The sequence below is a fragment of the Myotis nattereri genome (assembly GCF_964212035.1).
Source record: "Myotis nattereri genome assembly, chromosome: 3".
Lineage (NCBI taxonomy): Eukaryota > Metazoa > Chordata > Mammalia > Chiroptera > Vespertilionidae > Myotis > Myotis nattereri.
The window spans coordinates 66,692,366-66,714,993 of record NC_138077.1 but is presented as its reverse complement, the minus strand read 5'-3'; the positions used below and the strand labels follow the sequence as shown (position 1 = coordinate 66,714,993).

Genomic DNA, 22,628 nt, shown 5'->3' with positions numbered 1-22,628 from the left:
GATGTGTACGTCGTCAAAGATCTGTGAGACAACCCGAAACTGTGAAGAGTAAACGGGCCTGAAATCTACCACAACTTCACACGTTCTCTTCTTCCCTTGAGTCTTAAGGGCACACAGCCAGATGTGTCTTTTGACTACTGGAAATCAGTCAACAGTCTTCCCACAGCGGCAAACAAGTCCAAGGCACGTCATCAAGGTGTGGACTGCGCCTGGGGTATTGCTCCCCTCCCACACACGGCCTGCCTCCAGCTCACTCCAGGCAGACCTCAGGACCGGAAGGAGAGGCCACAGGAGACTACAATTCCCAGCAGGCGTAGAGGGACGGGGTCACGCACGCGCAGCCCACACGCTAGGCAGGAGGTCCTGCTGCGGGGGCTTCTGGGAGAGAAACATGGCGGCGCCCGGGCTACTGCCCGGCGTGGGCAGGCTCATTGAGATGCCCGCCGCGCTGGGGCGCTTGAGCCGAGCTTACAGCAAGTCCCACGCCTTCACGGAGGTTCTGCAGCTGCCCAAAATGGAACTGACGAAGCTCGTGTTCCCGTTACAGGAACTCCAGCGGCATCTCCTCCCTGACGCCAAGCCCGACCTTCTGCAACTGAGGATCTTTGACCCGAGCCTGGAGGCCATCGCGAGGGCGGAGAGCTTCTTCAAGGCCACCCCGCGGCACCGCATCGAGTACGTCAGCTCGGCGGTGCGCCTGGACCACGCCCCCGACCTCCCCCGCCCGGAGGTGAGCGCGCTGCCCGCCCGGGCTGGAGGCTGGGGAAGGGGTTTTGTGGTCACCGAGCGGGAGAGGCTTTCTAACTTTGTGGACGCATACAACTGCTTTAACTAAATAAGCAAGCCTCGTTTTAATTACTTCGGTAACGAGTATAGGAGACTTTAACAGGTTTCAAAGACAAAATTTAAGTGTTCAAAAAATTATCCTTGTAATGTTTTCCTATTTAATTTGTTAACGTAAGAAACATTCAAGCCTGTGAAGAGTTTCTGAGAGTTTAAGCCAAACTGTGGACAGTTGCCGGGAGGCAGAATAGCAATGTGTTGAGGTGACGCTCCTGAGAAAGGCGGTTTTTCACCTTGTTTTATACATTGCAGTCTAAGGAGGAGCCCTCAGTGGGCTACCTGAGTCCACCGGTGATAGATGGGGGCGGTGGGAGAAGGCAGAGCGGAGACACCTGGGACGGGAGGAAAGTGAAGTGAGAGACACGTGCTGCTTTTACTCGGGTGGGCACAGGATAGCTGACCGTCAACAGTTAACACATAATAACAGCCAAGGAATTTGTGGTCTCCTCCCAGGCACACTGGTTGTGCCCTGAGGAGGCAGGAAAAAAGGCAAGTTACAAGTTACCCTGACGTTCCAGAGGTATGTTTTCTTAGTCAGTGGTTCTCAACCTTCTGGCCCTTTAAATACAGTTCCTCATGTTGTGACCCAACCATAAAATTATTCTCGTTGCTACTTCATAACTGTCATGTTGCTACTGTTATGAATCGTAATGTACATATCTGATATGCAGGATGGTCTTAGGCGACCCCTGTGAAAGGGTCGTTCGACCGCCAAAGGGGTCGGGACCCACAGGTTGAGAACCACTGTCTTAGATGCAGAAAGACATAGGCTCAGTTAAGGTCAGAGTTAATTTTGTCAGGGATGACACCGGGTTAGGACATGACTATCCACCAAAAACTGCTGTCAACTTAAAGTTTAATTTCAGACCATCCTTTGTGACTTAGGTCCCTAGGTTTGCAAGGCGGCCAGGCAGGCCTTCTCTGAGCTAATCAGCTTAGCATGTGGCCCTTTTTCATCCGCAAATTGAAGTTATTTACTATTATCTGTATATATTCTGTATATATAAAAGGCTAAGTGACCAACCATACATCCATCTTACCGGCCAGCCGGTACATATGACACACACTGGCAATTTAAAAATAAACGTTAAACTTGCCCTAACTGGTTTGGCTCAGTGGATAGAGCGTCGGCCTGCGGACTGAAGGGTCCCAGGTTCGATTCCGGTCAAGGGCATGTACCATGGTTGCGGGCACATCCCCAGTAGGAGATGTGCAGGAGGCAGCTGATCGATGTTTCTCTCTCATTGATGTTTCTAACTCTCTATCCCTCTCCCTTCCTCTCTGCAAAAAAAATCAATAAAACATATCTAGAAAAATAAAAAATAAACGTTTAAATAAATAAATAAATAAATAAATATAAAAATAAATGTTGACTCGCATATGTGTGATACATATAAAGCTCTCACTGGTGCCAGTTGCATGCATATGCTTCTATCTGTTATTGTCAATCGTGAATTTGGTTGACACCTATTACAGAGAAATGGCGAATAGCGATATTAAAATATTTCTTCTAATTAATTTCCTTTCAATGTGCACGAATCCGTGTACCAGGCCACTAGTTTTTTTAATACTTTTTTTTAAATTTTGATTTCAGAGAGGAAAGGAGAGGGAGAGAGAGATAGAAACATCAATGATGACAGAGAATCATTGATTGGCCACCCCCTGCACGCCCCCTTCTGGGGATCAAGCCCACAACCTGGTCATGCGCCCTTGACCAGAATCGAACCCAGGACCCTTCAGTCCCGAGACCAACACTCTATCCACTGAGCCAAACTAGCTAGGGCCACACATTGAAGTTAGGAAAACAAAGTGAAGAAAATGAAAAGAATATGAAATGTTGTGATCATTGTCAATATCTAATTTTCACCCAATCTAAATTTCCTATCATGTGTAAAAAAAATGATACATAGATAGTAATAATGTCAACTTAAAAAAATACTATTTTTTACTGATTTCAGAGAGGAAGGGAGAGAGAGATAGAAACATCAATGATGAGAGAAAAATCACTGAATGTCACTAAAGCTGCCTCCTGCACTCTCCACACTGGGGATTGAGCCTGTAACTGGGGACACACAGGCCCGACTGGGACTCGAACGGTGACCTTCTGGTTCATAGGTCAATGTTCAACCACTGAGCCACGCCAGCTGGCGGCAATAATGCAGATTTTTTAAAACAACTTTAGTGACATTCCGTGATTGTGACAGTGTCTTGGAAACAGACTTTAAGCAACATAACTATAACGAAATCAGTTTTACCAAAGGCTAATTGATACAAACGAGTGCTAAGTTCCTATGGCATATTTCTGGTCCCCAAAACATTACCTAACATCTAAATAAAGACCCAAAACATTTATAATATTAAACATTGAAATAAAAGTGAACTATACATACATTTAAGAATGAGTACTAAAAACAAGTAAGGTAATTATTTTCCAACCTATTTATTCCAGTTCAGGGTAACTGCCAGAGCTTCTGCTGGCAGCTCAGGATGCCAGGCAGGAACCAGCCCTGGACAGGAAGCCATGCCGGGCTCGCTCACACACACCCACACTCACTCAGAGTGGTACACTGTAGACTCACTCGCAGGATCGCCTAATGTGCACATCTTACGGACGTGGGAGTACCCGGAGGAATCCCACACAAACATGGGGAGAGCATGCAAACTCCACACAGTCAGTGACCCTGCCCGTGAATTGATTTTTTCTCTCTCATCAACTTTATAACAAAACGACCATGAAGGAAAGGATGTTATTCAGGGATCCGCTGTATTTGTAGTAACTGTACCACTGCATTGAAAATGTTCTTCGAATATATTTAGAACTACTATAATTTAAGAGCATATATATCATTTAATAATTTTGAGATAACATTGCTTTTAAATTATTGGACTTTTTGAGTATTTGTTTTTTTTAAATTCAGTTTTATTAAAATTCAATTTTATTATCTGTAGATTATCTTTGGATTTGATCTGGCAGAGCATTTGAAATTTAAGCAGGATTCAGATCAATTCATTTTGAAGGACTGACCACAGTTTTGCACAATATATAGCATCCCTGACCCCTGTCTACTAAATGCCATCTGATCATATTGATAATCAAAAACTCTCACAAATTTCCAAAACACGCCCTCATTTAGAACCACTGATTGGCATTGTACCCTCTTCAATACCATGTTAGAAAGCAGAGCCATGTATATTAATGGTTACTATCAGGAATATTTTGTTCCTTTCTACACTATAGAGCAGTGATTTTCAACCAGTGAGCTACAAGAATTTTTAAAACATATAATACCTGACTAGTCAGGGGCACTGACCTCTTTTCCCTTAGATTCTCAAATTAAAAAATGACAACAGCCAACACAATAGCTATCTGGAGTGAATGAATCAAAATTAAACTTTTTTTTTTTTGGTCTGATTAGCAAAAAGTAATATGTATTTTTTGGTGTGTTGCAGAATTTTAGTAATTACTTTATGTGTGCCCGGAGCTGACTATAGTATAGAGCACTAAAGGAGAAAAGCTTAATTGGAAGAAGAGATTTCAAGAGAAAGGAATAACCTCTTAATTGCATTGTACTCTGAAAGTTTGTGGGGAAATGTGGTTCTGTTTTCAAAAAACTTTGTAAATGTAGGATGCTTAATAAATGTTGCAAATATTCTTGAGTAGCATAGCGTAATTAAAAGCACAGGTTCTGGATATAAATGTCTGAGTTCAAATTGCAACTCTTACTTTCTAACTGTATAATTTTGGGCCAGTTATTTAACCTCTTTCTGCCTCATTTTATCATCTGTATTATGCCGAGGCAGGAGTGAATAGCTTGACAGGCTTTTGCAGCTAATACATCATAATAAATTTATATATTAAGCTAGTACTCAGTTTAAAAATTGAGTTTTCTCTTTCTTCTTTAAAAAATTTTCTTCTTTAAAAAATTTTTTTTTAATTTATTGGGGTGACATCCTATATTATAAAAGCCTAATATGCAAATTGACCGAACAGCAGAATGACTGGTTGGCGGGGGGTGGGACCAGCGAGTGGACAGTGCCAGGCCAGCCAAGGAGGTGCCAGTGAGCAGAGGGAGGGGACGGCAATGGGGGGGCAGCAGTGACAGGTGGTGGCAGAGGGGTGATCAGGGGGCGGGCTGGCCACTGACCAGCTGGTGCCGTCCCCCAATTGCCCTGCCAGTCGCCTCCCGCAGAGGGAGGCCACTTGTGGCAGCAGGGCGATGGGGGACGGGGTCATCTGCTCGCCAGCCAGCGCTGTCCCCTGATTGGCCCGCAGGTCGCCTCCCACAGAGCCAATCAGTCGGGCATCCCCCGAGTGCTCCTGCTCTGCAAGAAGGCGCAGGTCAGGCTGAGGGACTCCACCTGAGTGCATGAATTTTCATGCACCAGGCCTCCAGTTGGTTAATAAAATTATATAGGTTTCAGGTGTACAATTCTATAATATTAGAGGCCCAGTGCATGAACTTGTGCACAGCCGGGGTCCCTAAGCCTGGCTGGTGATCAGGGCCAATTGGGGCCATCTCACCCAGTCCCGAAGTCCCAATCGGGACCTGCCTGCCAGGGGGAGGGACCACGAGAGGTTAGCCAGCCACAGGGAGGGACCAGGGAAGGTTGGCCAGCCATGGGAGGTTGGCTGTTGGGAGCACACTGACCACCAGGGGGTAACTCCTGCGTTGAGCGTCTGAGTGCGCATCATAGCAACTGGTCGACCCGTCATTTGGTTGTAACGGTCGCTTAGGCTTTTATATAGAGAGATATATAAATATCATCTGTATTTTGTATTATCTGTTCACTACCCAAAGTCCAGTCTCATTCCATCACCGTTTATCCCTCCTTTACCCTCTTCCAACTCCCCCCATACCCCTTTCCCTCTGGTAATCACCATACTATTGTCTGTGTCTATGAGTTTGTTGTTTCGGGTTTTTTCTTTTGCTTAATTCCTTCACCTTTTTCACCCAGCTTCCCTTCTCTTTTTGTGTATAAGGTGTGTTTTATAGGCAGAAGCAATGTTGGAAAATCCTCTCTAATAAAGGCTTTGTTTTCATTGGCTCCAGAGGTTGAAGTCAGAGTCTCCAAAACCCCGGTATGTTGAAATTTCAAATCTGTTGGAACTACCTCTCAATTGACGAAGATTAATAAAGTGTTGGGGGAATACAAGAAATGATAATAGCCAAGTTTCTAGAAAAGTAATTTCTTTCAAACAAGTAGTAAAGTAAGAGATTACATCAATGCCTTTGTATTTCTTTGAAGGAAAGGAAATGTGTCTGGATTTATTTTAGTAGTCTTGCCAGTATCTTGAGGAAATCTTCCTTGGTCAAAATCTTTTCCAAAGAGTTGTTCTTTTGTTATTCTATACTAGAGGCCCAGTGCACGGATTCGTGCACTGGTGAGGTCCTTGGTGTGGCCTGCAGGAATCCGGCCAAAGCCAGCAGTCCAACATCCCCCGAGGGATGTAGTAGTGTGTGAAGGGGCAGGCAGCCGGGGAAGAGCCCAAGCCTGGGCCAGGTGCCGCACCGCTCCCGCTCATCCCACACCCGCTGCACCTGCCGCCACCACTCAGTGGGCTCACTGCCACTCTACTGCAGTCCCTGCATGCCCATTCTAGGATGATACTGGTGTGCCCATGACTGAAAAGCATCCACGGGCTAGCGCCCAGTCAGTCCCAATGCTGGTCCCGACCGTAGTCCCGGTCCAGATGGGGGAGGGGTGTGCAGGGGGAGTGTCCATGGGAGAGGCTTGTGCCACCACAGCTGTGCTTGCCAGCCATGCGCCTGGTGTCTGTCACCCGTTGGTCAGCTGAGCAGCGCTCCTGCTGGTCAGTGCACATAGCGACCGGTCAAACGGTTGTTTAGGCTTTTACTAGTATATATAGAGAGATTTGCTTTCAAGAATGATCATCTTAGTTCTACATTGATTTCAGAGGAAACAGTTGTATGTTTTTTTTATGTTTTTTTTCTCCCTGTAATCTTTTATACTTTGCTAACTCACACATATACACCAATCAGGCAAACCCCAGTCTACACCGGGCCAAATTATGTGCTTATTATCCCAGCCAGTCTGCATGTCCTGCATGCTTTCTGTCATTTTCTAATTTCCTCTATTTCCTTCTCCATGATGCAGACTACCAATATCTAAGCACTTCAGTACTTCCCCCAGTTCCTCTCAACTTACTGTCTATCCATGGCAAAACATTCCCACCAACCCCGTGCTCACTGCCCTCTTTCTTTGCATTGGAACTCTTCCAAGAGACTTCACTAGTCCTCTCTTGCTTCTAATTTCTTCATAAAGCTGATTCCCTGGCTCTGTCACTGATGATTGTTGTCATTCGTTAATTTTTCTGCCCTGCCTCACCAGATAACACAGCTAAACTCTCTCTTATAGGCAGGGTTCCTGCCATGAGAGGACAATGCAAGAAATGTATTTTTGACATTCCTCATCTATAATTCTAAAATCATTTTCTTACTGATACATAGTGACTGGGAACTTAAGCACCATTTATAACACCTTTCTTCTGAAAATATTTGTTCTAAGTTCCAAACAGTTGACTGCTTATTTATCTTAATCTTTCCTTTTCTGATTAATAAATGTCCATAGAGATAAAATCTTGAATAATCCACTTATCATGACATAAATATTAGTTTCACAGATGTTTAATAGTGTTGTACATGCTTTTTAAAAAATGGTTTAATGAAAGCACTTAAACCCATCCAATGAAACATGCAAAACATGTTGATTTTAAGGAAGCGGTAATCCTATATAATAAAAGCCTAATATGCTAAGTGTCCAGCCGGCTGGTCAGCCATTCAACCAATCAGAGTGTAATATGCTAATGATATGCTAAGGCCGCTCAACCACTCACTATGACGTGCACTGACCACCAGGGGGCAGATGCTCCAACCAGTAGGTTAGCTTGCTGCTGGGGTCCGGCCAATCGGGACCAAGCGAGACGGGCCAGACATGCCCTGGAGCCCTCCCGCAGTCCCTCCCTGGCCCTGATGGTGGGTGGGTGGGTGGGAGGTAATCAAAGACCATCCTATATATTAAAAGGCTAACATGCAAATTGACCAAACAGCAGAATGACAGGTCGCTATGACGTGCACTGACCACCAGGGGGCAGACACTCAATTGCAGGAGCTGCACCCTGGTGGTCATTGCGCTCCCACAGGGTGAGCGCCGCTCAGCCAGAAGCTTGGCTCACAGCTGGCGAGCTCAGCTGCAGTGGCAGGAGCCCCTCCCACCTCCGCGGCAGTGCTAAGGATGTCCGACTGATGGAGCGGGCCTAAGCCGTCAGTTGAACATACTCCGAGGGCTCCCAGACTGCGAGAGGGTGTAGGCTGGGCTGAGAGACCCCCCCCTCTGAGTGCACGAATTTCGTGTACCGGGCCTCTAGTGTAGGCATAATAAACTATCAAGTTTTACATCTAGGTTTTATGGTTGTATGACTAACAATATTTAATTTAACCTGTGCCAAATTCATTTATTTGAGATATATTACTCATCAGAGAATATTGACTAGTACACTCACACCAGGTTAACTTTTTTACTGAGAACTAATGAAATAGGAAAGACTCCAAAATATTTTGCCTACATATTTCTAATATGGAATCTAAAGTTCTTCTTAAGTCATATATATTATCTTAAAATTATGAATTGGAGGGAAGTAGTATCTAAGCATATCTCCAGCCACTTCTATCTTTTTAGTTTTATTTTTTTTAATCCTTACCCAAGAAGTGAGGATATTTTTTTCATCAATCCTAGAGAGTGTGGAAGGGAAGGGGGAGTAAGAGAGAGAGAGAAACATCGATTGGTTGCACAGGGATCAGACCTACAACAAAAGTATGCACCCTTGACCTTGGAATTGAACCTGTGACCTTCCAGTGGGTAGGCTGATGCTCTAACCACACCAGCCAGAGCTTTACCTTCTTTTCCTGTTTATCAGCATAGCTGGGATTATATACAGAATATTTATACATGTTAATAAATATGATTGAATAGAAAATATTTTGAGGTATAAAATATATACTGAACATAGTTGAAGAAAGTTTTCACTTTTTTCTATTTTATCAGGGGCACACAAAGAAAATGGATTTTTTCAAAGTTGGAAAATATTTTACATTGGTGGACATGCCAGGTTATGGCTATCGAGCACCTGAAGATTTTGTTTATATGGTAGAGACCTATCTAAAAGAACGAAAGAAGTAAGGGGGAAAATGCTTTATAATAGTTATACATTTAAACCAAAAGCATATTTTTGGTAATAGAGCATTCTACACGTGATGACCACTTCAGTTTTATCAAATGACTTTTAGAAAGTCCATTTTATTCTCATAATATTCTGCAACACAACATTTACAACCAAGGTATTTACTGCATGCTTTGTTTTTTTCCTGTAGGTTAGCTTAATCTGAAGTTCAAGTGTTTTTCTAAATTGAGACTACAAAGGGTACTTCAGCAGAGTTTACTAATGTTTTTATACCAAGCTCTTAGATGGCTAATTTTGAAAATGAAAATTGTTGGTTAATGTGGTATTTACTAAATATAAACAGATTTTGTAAATTCTAATTGTCCTTAAAGTACTCCTGACATCACATCCTGTGCAAATGTTACCTTTTATGGTCTTCCTAGGTGGGCAAGTATTTCAAGCTTTGTACATATATAGGAAAATTTATGTTAAACTTTTGAAGTATAAAGAAGTGTTAAGTATCTTTCTTGTGGTTTTACATAGAAATTAATATGAGATATTTATACAAGGTATTTATACATGTCTCTTTCTTTCACTAGAGTTCAGTTTTTTAGAGGAAGGGGCTTACTCACCTTTGTATCCAATTCCAAGTATAGAGTCATGTGCAATACATGCTACTGAAATAAATTAATATTTAGTTAACTATTGGACTGTAGGATGGACCTGGTGAACTGAAAATTCCTTTTGCCTAAAAAAGTTTTTAAATTTGGATTGAAAATCAATCAAAGGAAAATTTATTACTATAGCTTGAGGGGCGGGGAGGGAGGAAGGAATGAATTTTATATTGCCATTAATCTTTATTTCTGCATTCTTACAGTTTGCTGAGAACATTTTTGTTAGTGGATAGTGTTGTCGGAATTCAGAAAGCAGACAATATTGCCATAGAAATGTGTGAAGAGTTTGCATTACCTTATGTAGTAAGTATTTCTTTTGAATCTTGGTTACAATTAAAAATACATACTGGTTGTGTGTGTGTGTGTGTGTGTGTGTGTGTGTGTGCGTGCGTGTGTCTTTTTAATGAATAAGTAAGTTTTACCTCTTCAAGAGATAAAGGAGTGCCTTTTGTATAATCTTTACCATTGTTAGCCTTTAATAAAATAAATCCTGTACTACTTTTATTCTCTTTTCCTTTTCTCAGCTGTTTAAGTTTTCAAAAGTATAGTCAAAGTAGTTTTTTAAAGCTGTTTATTTAGTGCTCCTAGGTGCTTTTCTTTATGATGTTGTTTTTGTTTTGTATTTTAATGGCAATGTGAATATTTGTCCAAAATGTTAGCAGCTCTTTTAACAGCAGCTTGGCAGATAGTACTTAACAGTATGTAAATAAAACTGCAACTGAAAATTTGTTAAACTAATTTGGAATTTAAGAACCATTACAAGGAAATAGCAGGCTCCAGCACACACAGTAGGATTTTTATACTGTATTCTTAAAGAACACAGGATTTCTTAAAGTTCCTAAGGAAAAGTGAAGAACCCATTGGCTAAAATTTGGTCTTAAAGAAAAGTGAGACAACTACTAAAATGTAATACTGGAGTGTAATGCAAGTCAAACCATTAGTAGTCAGCAACTTTTTTGTATTGTTATAGTTACGGAATTCTTCAGGTTTGCAAAGCCTTTGAAACATTAGTGATAACCTACAGTTTTGAGGAGCCGTAGGGTTGATAAACTTAATCTACAAAGTAAAAATGCCTAAGTAATGCCAAACTTGGTTTTTTTAAGTGATAATATTCCTGATTTGGTATCATAGGTATCAGTTTATGAAATCATACATTTTCTTCAGTTTTAACTTTAAAGAAATATAACTTTCCTTTTTGAAAAAGAGTTTGTACTAGAGGAATTATGTTTCCTTTTAAATATCAGCATTTGCCTTTATAAGGAAAGACTCCCATTTGGCAAGTTTCACAGGTCATTAGAAACCACACACTTTTTGCTTCTCGCTCCCTCTGCCAATTTACATTTTTATAATTGAAAAGTATGAATGATGAGTCAGGAAATTTAATTTTATAGAAACTCCCCAAGGAAATCTGATAGATCAAGGTTTTACTTTTTAATTGATTTTATAATCAGCCATGCCTTGGCCTTACCTCTAGTATGTAATTGTCTTTGAATAAGTAAATTATTCAATGTTATTATTTACTAGTAAGCCTAGTAAGTTCTAGGCTTACTTGGAATGTAATTATATAAAACTTGGAATAGTGGATACAACCTACAAATAGCTGGATTTCTAATTTTTTCTTTAGGTTACATGTGAGATGGAACCATTTTGTATGTCAAAAATGATTATAAATTGCCAATTTTTATATGAATCAACCCAACCCAATAATACTAACATATATCTTTGATCACAGATACAGAGTGATGATGTGAAACATTTGGTTTATGGTAGTTGCAAATATGGCTTCAGGGTCCTTTTCACTGATTTTCAATTAAAGGTAGTATAGTCCTGTGTAGTTAAAGCACCATTAATTAAACAGCAAGCACATAGTATATGCTTTATAAATTGCATACATTAACTCATTTAGTCATTTGTTTTTTTGCAGATGGTGTTAACAAAAATTGACAAACCTTCTAAGGGACATCTTTTAAAGCAGGTGCTCGAGATCCAGAAATTTGTTGACACTAAAACACAAGGATGTTTTCCTCAGTTGTTTCCTGTAAGGTAAGAGTTCCATTGTTTTTATAGCTTTATATACTATCAACTTTTAGTATTAAATCAATGTTTCTTGTCATTTCTCAGCCTTTTGACTAAAATTAGGAAAGTTTGGAAGACTATGCACTTAGCTAAGATTTATTGTACAGCCCATCAGTGCTTTTATTTTTTCCTTCCCTTTATTTCTTCCTTCTGCAAATTTTGCTGTATCTTCCTGGTAAGGCATTTTCATTCTCTTTCTTCCTCAGCCTAGCTCAACCCTATACCACAGCAGAAGTAAAAACTTTTTACTTCTTTTTTTTTTTAATTATTATTTTTAATATATTTTTATTGATTTCAGAGAGGAAGGGAGAAATAGAAACATCAGTGATGGAAAGGAATCATTGATTGGCTGCCTCCTGCACACCCCCTACAGGGGACTGAGCCTGCAACACGGGCATGTGTTCTTGACTGGAATTGAACCTGGGACCCTTCAGTCCATGGGCTGATGCTGTATCCACTGAGTAAAACTAGCTTGAGCAAAACTTTTTCCTTTTTAGAATCAGCTAAACAACCATTACAATAAAGATACTACCATCCCTTTCTTAGTTCCAAAGAAAAACAACTTATATAAAGGGTAGAAAACTCACTTAGGCTATGAGGGATAAAAATATTCCTTTAAAAGGACCATATGTAAAGAAGAAACGCTTCATATAAGTTAGAATTAAGTATTGGTAGCAGAAGGAGTGGTTATTTCCTGAGCTGGCAGTTTTGAGATATTAGATGTGGTTTAGCGATCAAACATGAGTTTGTACTTCCAGTGTATACCGTGGGCAAGGTAACTAACCTGTCCTGTTGTAGAGACACAGTCCCCTCCCCTCTGAGTAAGAAAATCATACTCTTAACTTCTTTGTGAAAGACACTGGGAGTTACTTTAAGAAAAGAATGAAACCAAGTAACAGTTATATGTGGAACTGTCCTTTAAGTGGTCATTCTACTGCCTACCAGTGCAAATCACATTTAAATTGTTTGTAATTATGAACATGCCTGTCAAAATCCTTCTTCATTCATTTCGACAAAATACTCTTCTCCCTTTACTTAATTTTGAGTATTTGTCCAGTTCATTTGTCTATGTTCCATATATACAATGAAACTCCTAGGGGCAGGAATGAAATCCTAATTCTTCTTAGAGCCCTGAGCATTATCATAGAAAAATAGCTGTTTTTTTTAAACTATCTATAATAATAAAGATGAAGCCGGGGCTGCAAGGTAAGCCTGGGTCCAGGGTGCCTGCCAGCGGCCAAAGGGAAGCCCGGGTCCAGGGTGCTTGCTGGTAGCCAGAGGGAAGCCTGGGTCCTGGGTGCCAGAGGAAAGCCAGTGAGTGCAGGCAGCTGGGTGGGGGGCGGGGGAAGAAGGCCTACTCTTGCACAAATTTAGTGCATCGGGCCTCTAGTTTAATAGTAAGGAAGTGATTCTTCAGCTAAAAAGGCAACATAAACATAAGATGAGCAAATTATGCCTAATAGCATTTTTTTAAAAAAAAATTCAGTTGATCGGAAGCTGAGTTTGAATTAACATAATGGGGCTAGGGAAAAACTGACAGTTTTTTTGAGCTACATTAACAGAATTATAGTGTTTAAAACAAGGGAATGATCAAGCAGTAGTCCCACACTGCTATGAGCTCTATGCCACCAGACTAAGTAAGATTGTGGCTCTACTTAAGAACAGTTAGCACTATCTGAAAACTGATGGTTGTGGGGGAGGTTATAACACTAGATCATTCAAACACTTAATTGATCCTCAGAGTAAACATTCCTATTTCACAGTTACAAGTCGGAGAAGTGAACTGAGTTCAAAGAGGTATTGACTGTAATAGAAAGAGCATAAGCCTTAGAGTGAGGCCATAGTTTTGCATGGTTCCTCTATTTCTGTGCTATAGATTTTAAAGCAATTTATTTCATTTTGAGTCTTTTCTCACTAGTAAAAATGTGGTTTAAAGTATCAAATAAAATGCATTGTAACCTAGTACACAAAATATAATAGATGTTAGTTTCCTTCCTTGTCAAAGGTCAGTCAGCAAATGGTAGGGTCAGGCCAACAGCCCAGAATATCAGATTCCCTAGTACTTTTTAGGGGAATTCCCTTCTGTTTTTCTTTCTTTTTTTTTTAACTTTTAAAAAATTTGATTTTAGAGAGAGGAAGGGAAGGAGAGAGAAACATTGATGTGAGACAGAAACATGGATCAGTTGGCTCCCACATGGGCACCAACCTGGGATTGAACCCACACCTCGTAATGTGCCCTGACCGGGAATCAAACCTGCCACCTCTTGGTGTACGGGATGACATTCCAACCAACTGAGCCATACCAGCCAGGGCAGAAGTTCTCTTCTTTAGATATGCCAGCATTCACTGCTGCATAACCCTGGAATGACTGCTGCCCCTGAACTACTCACCATAGGTGACCAAGACACTATAGAAGCCACACAGCACTTAAAGTCCAAGAATTGAGACACGGGAGCCCGCTGACTTTCAAGAACGTCAGTGTTCACTATACCACGGTGACCACATAAAGGAAATTGGCAGGCTGTACTCTATGGTTTTCTAAACCCAATTTAGAAAGTAGAGTTAAATATAATCCTTGCTTTTACTAGCATGACCAAATCCCAGTTCATCTCTCCAGATGGATATTGGCCTCATCACAGAATAATTATTATAAAATAAGTTAGGAGAAAGGTGGAAATGTGAGTAGACATGTAATCCAGAGAGGTTTGGCCTTTAAGCCTAAAGTCAAAAGCTAACCTTCATGTCTGAACTCTGCCCCGGCTGAGTGGAGAAGTATAAATGGTGAAAGGCTCCTAAAGATTGATACTGGGATCAGTCTATTGTTATAAATGGTATAGAAGAACTATGTAAATAGGCACAGTATGATCACTTCTGTGGTTTTCTATGTAGTTAAATTCCAAGCAAATAAGAACTGATTGTAATGACAAAGAAAATCATGAGTTGACAAATGTTGCAAACGATTTCAAGGTGTCATAGTTAGTGTGTGGACTATCTAACTTGTATTTCCCCTTTAAACTATATATGTATAACTCCAATTATAATCCAAGAATCATTATGGACTATTCTGAACCAGGCAGGTTTGGTCAAAAAGTCCAAAATGCTGTACTTTATCAAGAAGGGAATTAGCAATGCAAGAGAAAAGAATTTACCTATTTTATATACAAGTATACGCCATACCTATATCCATAAAAGTCATAATGTATTCCATAAAAGTCCATATATCCTGAGGAACCAACTAGTCACTTTAATGCTGACACATAGATGAATGGATATGGATGGATATACTAAGACAGGTAAATAACAGATACAATAATGGTTATGATAGTTGTTTAAAAATCATGAGAAAAGGTCTAAATTATCAAGGTGATTACATCTTGTCATAAAAAGAATAAAATATCAAACAGTTTAGTCTGGGAAATAAAAAGCAAAATGGTAGATATTCCAGTGGCATTTTTCAGTGAAATAGAACAAACAGCTCTAAAATTTGTACAGAATCACAAAAGACCCTCAATAGCCAAAGCAATCTTGAGGAAGAAAAACAAAGCTAGAGGCATTATGCTCCCTGACTTCATACTATATTATAAAGCTGTAGTAATTAAAACAGTATGGTATTGGCATAAAAACAGACACAAAGATCAACAGAACAGAATAGGGAGTCTAGAAATAAGCCCATGCATAATGGTCAGTTAATTTACAACAAAAGAACCAGGAATATACAACGGGGAAATGACAATCTCTTCAACAAATGGTGTTGGAAAAACTGAACAACCACATGCAAAAGAATGAAATTAAACTACTATATACTATACACAAAAATTAACTCAAAATAGATTAAAGACTTGAATGTAATACCTAAAACCGTAAACTCTTAGGAGAAAACATAGGCAGTAAGTTCCTTGACATTGGTCTTGGTGATAATTTGTTGGATCTGATTCCAAAAACAAAAATAAACTATAGGCCCTGACCGGTTTGGCTCAGTGGATAGAGCATCGGCCTGCAGATTGAAGGGTCCCAGGTTTGATTCCGGTTAAGGGCATGTACCTTGGTTGCGGGCACATCCCCAGTAGGGAGTGTGCAGGAAGCAGCTGAATCGATGTTTCTCTCTCATCGATGTTTCTAACTCTCTATCCCTCTTCTTCTCCCTTCCTCTCTGTAAAAAATCAGTAAAATATATTTAAAAAAAAATAAACTATAGGACTACATCAAACTAAAAAGCTACAAAGCAAAGGAGATCATCAACAAAATGAAAAGGCTACCTAACTGGGAGAAAATATTTATAAATCATATATCTGATAAGGGATTAATATGCCAAAATGCACAAAGAACTCATACAACTCAATAGCAAAAAAGATGATAATACAATTTAAAAATGGGCAGAGGATCTGAAGAGACATTTTTCCGAAGAAGACATACAGACGGCTAACAAATACATGAAAAGATGCTGAACATCACTATTCTTCAGGGAAATGCAAATCAAAACCACAGTGAGATATCAACTCCTGCCTGGTAAAATGACTGTTATCAAATAGACTTGAAGTAAGTGTTGGCAAGGATGTGGAAAAAGGAACTCTTGTGCACTGTTAGTGGGATTGTAAATTTTTACTGCCATTATGAAAAATAGTGTGGAGGTTCCTCAAAAACTTAAAAATAGAACCACCATTTGTTCTAGCAATTCCACTTCTGGATATTTATCCAGTGAACATGAAAACATTCAAAAAGATATATGTACCCCCATGTTCACTGCAACATTTTTTCAATAGCCAGGATTTGGGAGCAACCTAAGTGTCAGTCAGAGGATGAATAAAGATGAAGTGGTTAAATACACAGTGGGATACTTTTTGGCCATAAAAAAGAATGAAATCTTGCCCGTTTGTGACAACATGGATGGACCTTGAAGGCATGCTAAGTGAAATAGCGAGACAAACACCATATGATGTCCTTTATATGTGGAATTTAAAAAAAAATCAAGCTCCTAGATAAAGTGAAGAGATTAGTGGTTGCCAGAGGAGGGGAATGGCTGGTGGGAGAAATGAATGAAGGGGGTCAAAAGGTACAAGCTTCCAGTTGTAAAATAAATCCTGGATGTAATATACAGCATGGTGACTATAAATAATACTGTATTGCATATTTCAAAGTTACTGAGAGCAGATCTTAAAAGTCCTCATCACAAGAAAATAAATTTTGTAATTATGTATAGTGACGGATGTTAACTAGACTTACTGTGATCATTTTGTAGTATATACAAATATTAAATCTTTATGTTATACATCTGAAACTAATATAATGTTATATGTCAATTGTTCTCCATATAGAAAAACAGAAACAACTTTTAGTTTGACAAATAAAAAACAAAATAGTAGATAATGGTGAAATTTTTAGAATCATGAAGGTAATAGAGCAGATAGTATGGCGCACTAGATTTAGAGACTCAGGAAGAGGAAAGGCCAATTTAAGATGTTCTCTTTCATACATGAAACTCAGTTTGTAAACAGTTTTTTTTAAGTTAGATGAATTCAGATCTGTTACTACTTCTGAAGTAAGGAAGAAAATGGTTTTTCTTTTCTTTTCACAGTGCTATGACCTATTCTGGAATCCATCTGTTGAGATGCTTTATAGCAACTATAACAGGAAATCTTAAGACTAATTAATGGCATCTAACTTTGCTGAAGACAACGTTTTTTATGCCAACTGGAGTTAAACACAAGCATTTCAACATTGTTTTAAATGTTGCATATCTGCAATTTGCAGAGGTTCATTTCAGCTTTAAAACCTACATCTTCTCAAAGCAAGAATGAATTTGTGCCTGGGGGAAGAAGGGTTTATAGATGATTGAATTATGCAGTTCATTAGAACAGATACTAGCAGTTTTTCCTATTTTAACAAACTGACAAACAAGAGCAACATATAGAAGTCCATAAGATGAAAATCTATTTACTACTGTGTAGAGAAAGGTTTGCCATGTTATTTATTGGGTTCATCTTTTTAAAAATGTCTATTATGTATATACTAGGGGCCCACTGCACAAATTCGTGAACCTTGAAAGGAACTGTGGGCTGAGAGGCTGCGGTAGGCACAGGGGCAAGTCTCGGCCCATCCTCTGCGCCTCAGCTCGGCCCCTCCCGCCATGGCCCCGGTCCCCTGTCTGTTGGCAGCCCTGCTCCTGCCACCACCACTACCACGCACTGACGGCGCTGGCCCCACTCGCACCCGCTGACAGTGTGGAGTGATTGGGGCCGGCACCAGCAGCAGGTGTGAGCGCTGGGCAGGACCGTGGTGCGCGGGAGCAAAGAATTTTCAGTAACCACCAGAGGCTCGCCCCAATGACAGCAACCGGTGTCCCACTTTGGTCTGGCACCCCTGCTCACCTGCTTCACCATCCTGCCATGGCCAATGCCTGCCCTGTTCCATGCACACCCCCTGGTGGCCAGCGCACATCATAGTGACCAGTTGTTCCACCATTCGGTCTATTTGCATATTAGGGTTATATATGTGTGTGTGTATATATATATATATATATATATGACATATTAGGATGTAATACACACACACACATACACACACCAGAGGCCCAGTGCACAAAATTTGTTCACTCGGGGGCGGGGGGATTCCTCAGCCTGGCATGCTCCCTCTTGCAGTCCGAGAACCCTCGGGGGATGTCCCACAGGGAGCAGGCCTCAGCCGGCAGTCAGACATCCTTAGCGCTGCCGCAGAGGCTGGAGAGGCTCCCGCTACCACCGCTGCGCTCACCAGCCATGAGCCCAGCTTCTGGCTGAGTGGCGCTCCCCCCGTGGGAATGCACTGACCACCAGAAGGCAGCTCCTGCATTGAGTGTCTGCCCCCTTGGTGGTCAGTGCATGTCATGGCGACCAGTTGTTCTGGTATTCGGTCGATTTGCATATTAGCCTTTTATTATATAGGATATATATTTTTTAAATATTAAAATAGAATAGGTAAAAAAGGAATTTTTCTATTAAGCTATGATAGGTAGGGTAAAGATAAATGATCCTATGTATTCCTATAATTTATCTTTTTCTGAGTCCTTATTTGAATATTTAAAAAAACAAAAAACTATTGATAAAATTTCAGTGGGTCCAATGTAGAAACAACCAATAAACTGAGGCTGGGATCAGTCACCTTCAGGTGAACATGGGATTCAGAATCAGAAGACTAGAATTCAAGTTCTAGTTCTGTTATTTTTTACACATTGGACCTTGAGCTAATTACTTCATTTCTCTGAGCTTCATTTATAACTTGAACCTCACAAGCTATGAAGATTAAAGTGTCATTTATTATATGGGAAAATGACATCTGCATATTCTGCATGTTTGTAAAGGGAAACCAACCCAATACAGCAAAATATACAGTTCTATTCATCACAGATAATATCTTCTCATGGAGGAAGTAACACTTTCTCTAGTGAAAGACAAAAAAACACACATTTAACTGAGAAAACTGATTTGCAGAGAGTGAGAACAAAGTCAATAGGACTTTTTAGAAACATATTAAGATTCAGAATGGAAAGATAAAGCCTTACTTTAAACTAAAGTTAATGGAAAAGATTTTTATTAAGATGCTACTCACCTATTCATGTAAGTGGCTTAGCTTTTCAAAGTGAGGGTGAATATTAGGAGGTTATAGCAATAGCATGGGATAAAAATTAAGGCTGTAAAACAATTTTGTGGCTTTTTTAGAAAATTCAATTCTGAATGTATTTTCAGTTTTATAGTTGATAGCTCTGGTCTTTCCTAACCAGCAGAGATTTTTTAAAAAGGGGAGGGAGAGCGGGACTTTGTATATAGGCATTTGCAAAGTAAATTATATGGTGACAATAAAACCATCTTTCTATCTGCGTGTTACTTTACTGCTTGTCTTAGCTTTGGTTCTCCTCAAAGCATAGCCCCAGATTTGCATGCAGTTTATTTAGGAAGGGATCCCAGGGAACAGGGGTAATGGAGAAATGAAACAGAAGGAAGGAAAGCTAATCAAGGATGGATTGAGTTGGATACCACATAAGCACTAGTGCTTGATCTTGACTTTCTGAGGAGCCTTATGAAACACTAGAGGCCTGTTGCAGGAAGATTCCTGCAAGAATAGGGCTTCCTGAAGCTGGAGTGAAGCAGAGAAGGGAGCAAAACCTGCTGAGGCGGGCTTCGCTCTCGCTCCGCCGCCCGGCTGTTTGTTTTCCCTCCCGCTCCGCCACCCTGCTGGTTTCCCTCCCACCTCCTGCCTCTGCCACCTTGGCTCTGTTCCTGTCTCCACTGCCTCTACTTTGCTCCCTTCTGTAGCGCTTCGCTTCCACGTTGTCTTCAGTCTTCGCTCCCAGCTGGTATATGTAAATTAACCGCCATCTTGGTTGGGTTAATTTGCATTTAGTCGCTCTGATTGGCTGGCGGGTGTAGCAAAGGTACAGTCAGTTAGCATCTTTGTCTTTTATTAGTGTAGACTAGAGGCCCGGTGCACAAAAATTTGTGCACTCGGGGGGGAAAGGGGGGTCCCTCAGCCTGTCCTGTGCCCTCTCGCAGTCTGGGACCCCTCGGGAGATAACGACCTGCTGGCTTAGGCCTGCTCCCAGGTGGCAGAGGGCAGGCCCAATCCCTAGGTGCAGCCCCTGGTCGGGCTCAGAGCAGGGCCGATTGGGGAGTTGGGGCGCCACACCCTGTCATGCACAGAGCAGGGCCAATTGGGGTTGGGGCACTTACCTCTGTCATGCACAGAGCAGGGCCCATCAGGGGGTTGGGGCGCTGCCCCCTGTCACGCACAGAGCAGGGCCCATCAGGGGGTTGGGGCGCCGCCCTCTATCACCCACAGAGCAGGGCCGATCAGAGGGCTGGGGCGCCGCCACTCTCACACTCAGGGCAGGGCCGCTGGGGAGGTTATGTCTCTACCCTGTCACACACAGAGCAGGGCCCGTGGAGGGGGGGGTGGGGGGGGGGTTGGGGCGCCGCACCCTGTCACACACAGAGCCGCAGGGCAATCGGGGTTGGGGAGCTCCCCCCTATCAGGCACAGAGAACAGGGCTGATCAGGGGGTTGGGGCGCCTTCCCCTGTCACAAACAGTGCAGGGCGGATAGGGAGGTTGTGGCCCCGCCCCCTGTCACACACAGAGCTGCAGGGTGATCAGGGGGTTTGGGTGCTGCCCTGTCACGCTGATCCCAGTGCCGGGAGGCCTCGCAGCTCCGCTGATCCCGGTGCTGGGAGGCATATTACCCTTTTACTATATAGGGTAGAGGCCTGGTGCACAGGTGGGTGCCGGCTGGTTTGCCCTGAAGGGTGTCCTGGATCAGGGTGGGGGTCCCCACTGGGGTGCCTGGCCAGTCTGGGTGAGGGGCTGAGGGCTGTTTTCAGGCTGGCGGGTGACTGAAGCTCTCAACTGCTCCTTTTTTTCTTTTTATTCTGGGCCAGCTTTAGCTCTGGCTCCAGCTCTGAGGCCTCTGCTGCTGAAAGCAGGTATCTGGTTTGTTTGGGTTCTATTATCGAAACACTGTATCAACTCCAGCTCTGAGATCCCGGCGGGCTGAAAGCAGGTTTCTGGGGTTTTGTTTAGCTTCTATATTTGTAACTATGTTTCAAACTGCAAGTTCAGAGGTCGGCAAGGCAGGCGTGGAACGTTGGAGTCCTCTGTCACTGAAGCAAGCAAGCCTCATGTTAGTTTCAAGCTGCCTGGCTGCCAGCCGCCATCTTGGCTGGCAGTTAATTTGCATGTCTCCCTGATTAGCCAATGGGAAGGGTAGCGATTGTATGTCAATTACCATGTTTCTCTTTTATTAGATAGGATGCCTCTGAATTGTTTTTGAAGGAGGGAGGGTGACCCACACCTCTTCCGAGTTATACACCAAGGGCCAAGCAGTTTCTGCAGCTTGTCAGAAGCCAAGAGGCAGGAAGTGAGAGGTTCCTGGAGCAGGAGGCAAGGTACAGTTGTCTAGTCCTACTCCAGATTATCATGGCAGCAGCTGAAGAAGGTCAAGAGGATTTGAAGTCTCACCATCTTTATAAACGACTTGACTGTTCTAATGCCACCAGAAGTGGTTAAATTGGTATTCACTATGGCACTACAGTAGTTTCTAACGTAATTTACTAGGTAAGTTATGGTTTTTAGATTTTACTTTTAAAAACGTTAAACATTTTTGAATTTAAGTTGTTTGGAAAATTAACTAATATAGAATACTACATTCCTTCTAAATATATATAAATTATCATTTTGTAGACTTGACCCTTTTATCATATGAAGCCTTTTACTATTTTTCTCAGAATTATAAGGGGCACAAGATAAGAAAAGGAGATAATGAAACTTACTCCAAGGAACATTAGTAATATGGAAAAGAGTGCTAGGTTCATAGTCTATTCAGGTCTTTATAGTTTTACCTTCTTAGACAACTCACTGACTCTGGTTTTTCCAATGAGGAATAATCAACTGTAAATGATTCTTGAACAATAATGCTACTTCAGATGAAGAAACCTAAGCCCAAGGAAACTGGTCATGAGCTCAGTGGTCATGAGCAAAAAAAAGCAGAAGCAAGACTGGCCCATAAGTCTTCGAATCTTAGAAACTGATGGCTATTTCTAGACTTGTCATGAATGAGATCCTGCTATTGTCCATGTTTTAAGGCCATTAGTAGCTACTACCACTTGGTAGGAAGCTAGGAGAAATAGAAACTGAAAAGTCACTCAAGATTGATTAAGAACTGTGCATTAAATCAGGGTGTTCAACTTTTGGGAAAGGAAGCTAAACCAATATTCATCTGACTGCATTTCGGGCTCCTTGTTAAAATTGCAAATTTCTGGCTTTATTTTGTGGCTGTTTATCTCTTCAGAAAGGACTAGGAATCAGCGCTTTTAAACCACCCACTAGGTGATTC

General features: G+C 41.4%; 1 protein-coding gene across 1 annotated transcript; it reads left to right on the top strand.

Moving 5' to 3' along the window:
* Positions 1–379: 379 nt before the first annotated feature.
* GTPBP8 (GTP binding protein 8) lies at positions 380–17,567 on the top strand (the record flags this gene model as incomplete). The annotated part of the gene is given in 7 exon segments (XM_081085986.1): positions 380–730; positions 5,825–5,923; positions 8,908–9,038; positions 9,900–9,999; positions 11,621–11,739; positions 17,345–17,417; positions 17,421–17,567. Coding segments are annotated over 7 exon segments (1,008 nt in total). The 5' UTR covers positions 380–391.
* Between the last annotated feature and the right edge of the window lie 5,061 nt (positions 17,568–22,628).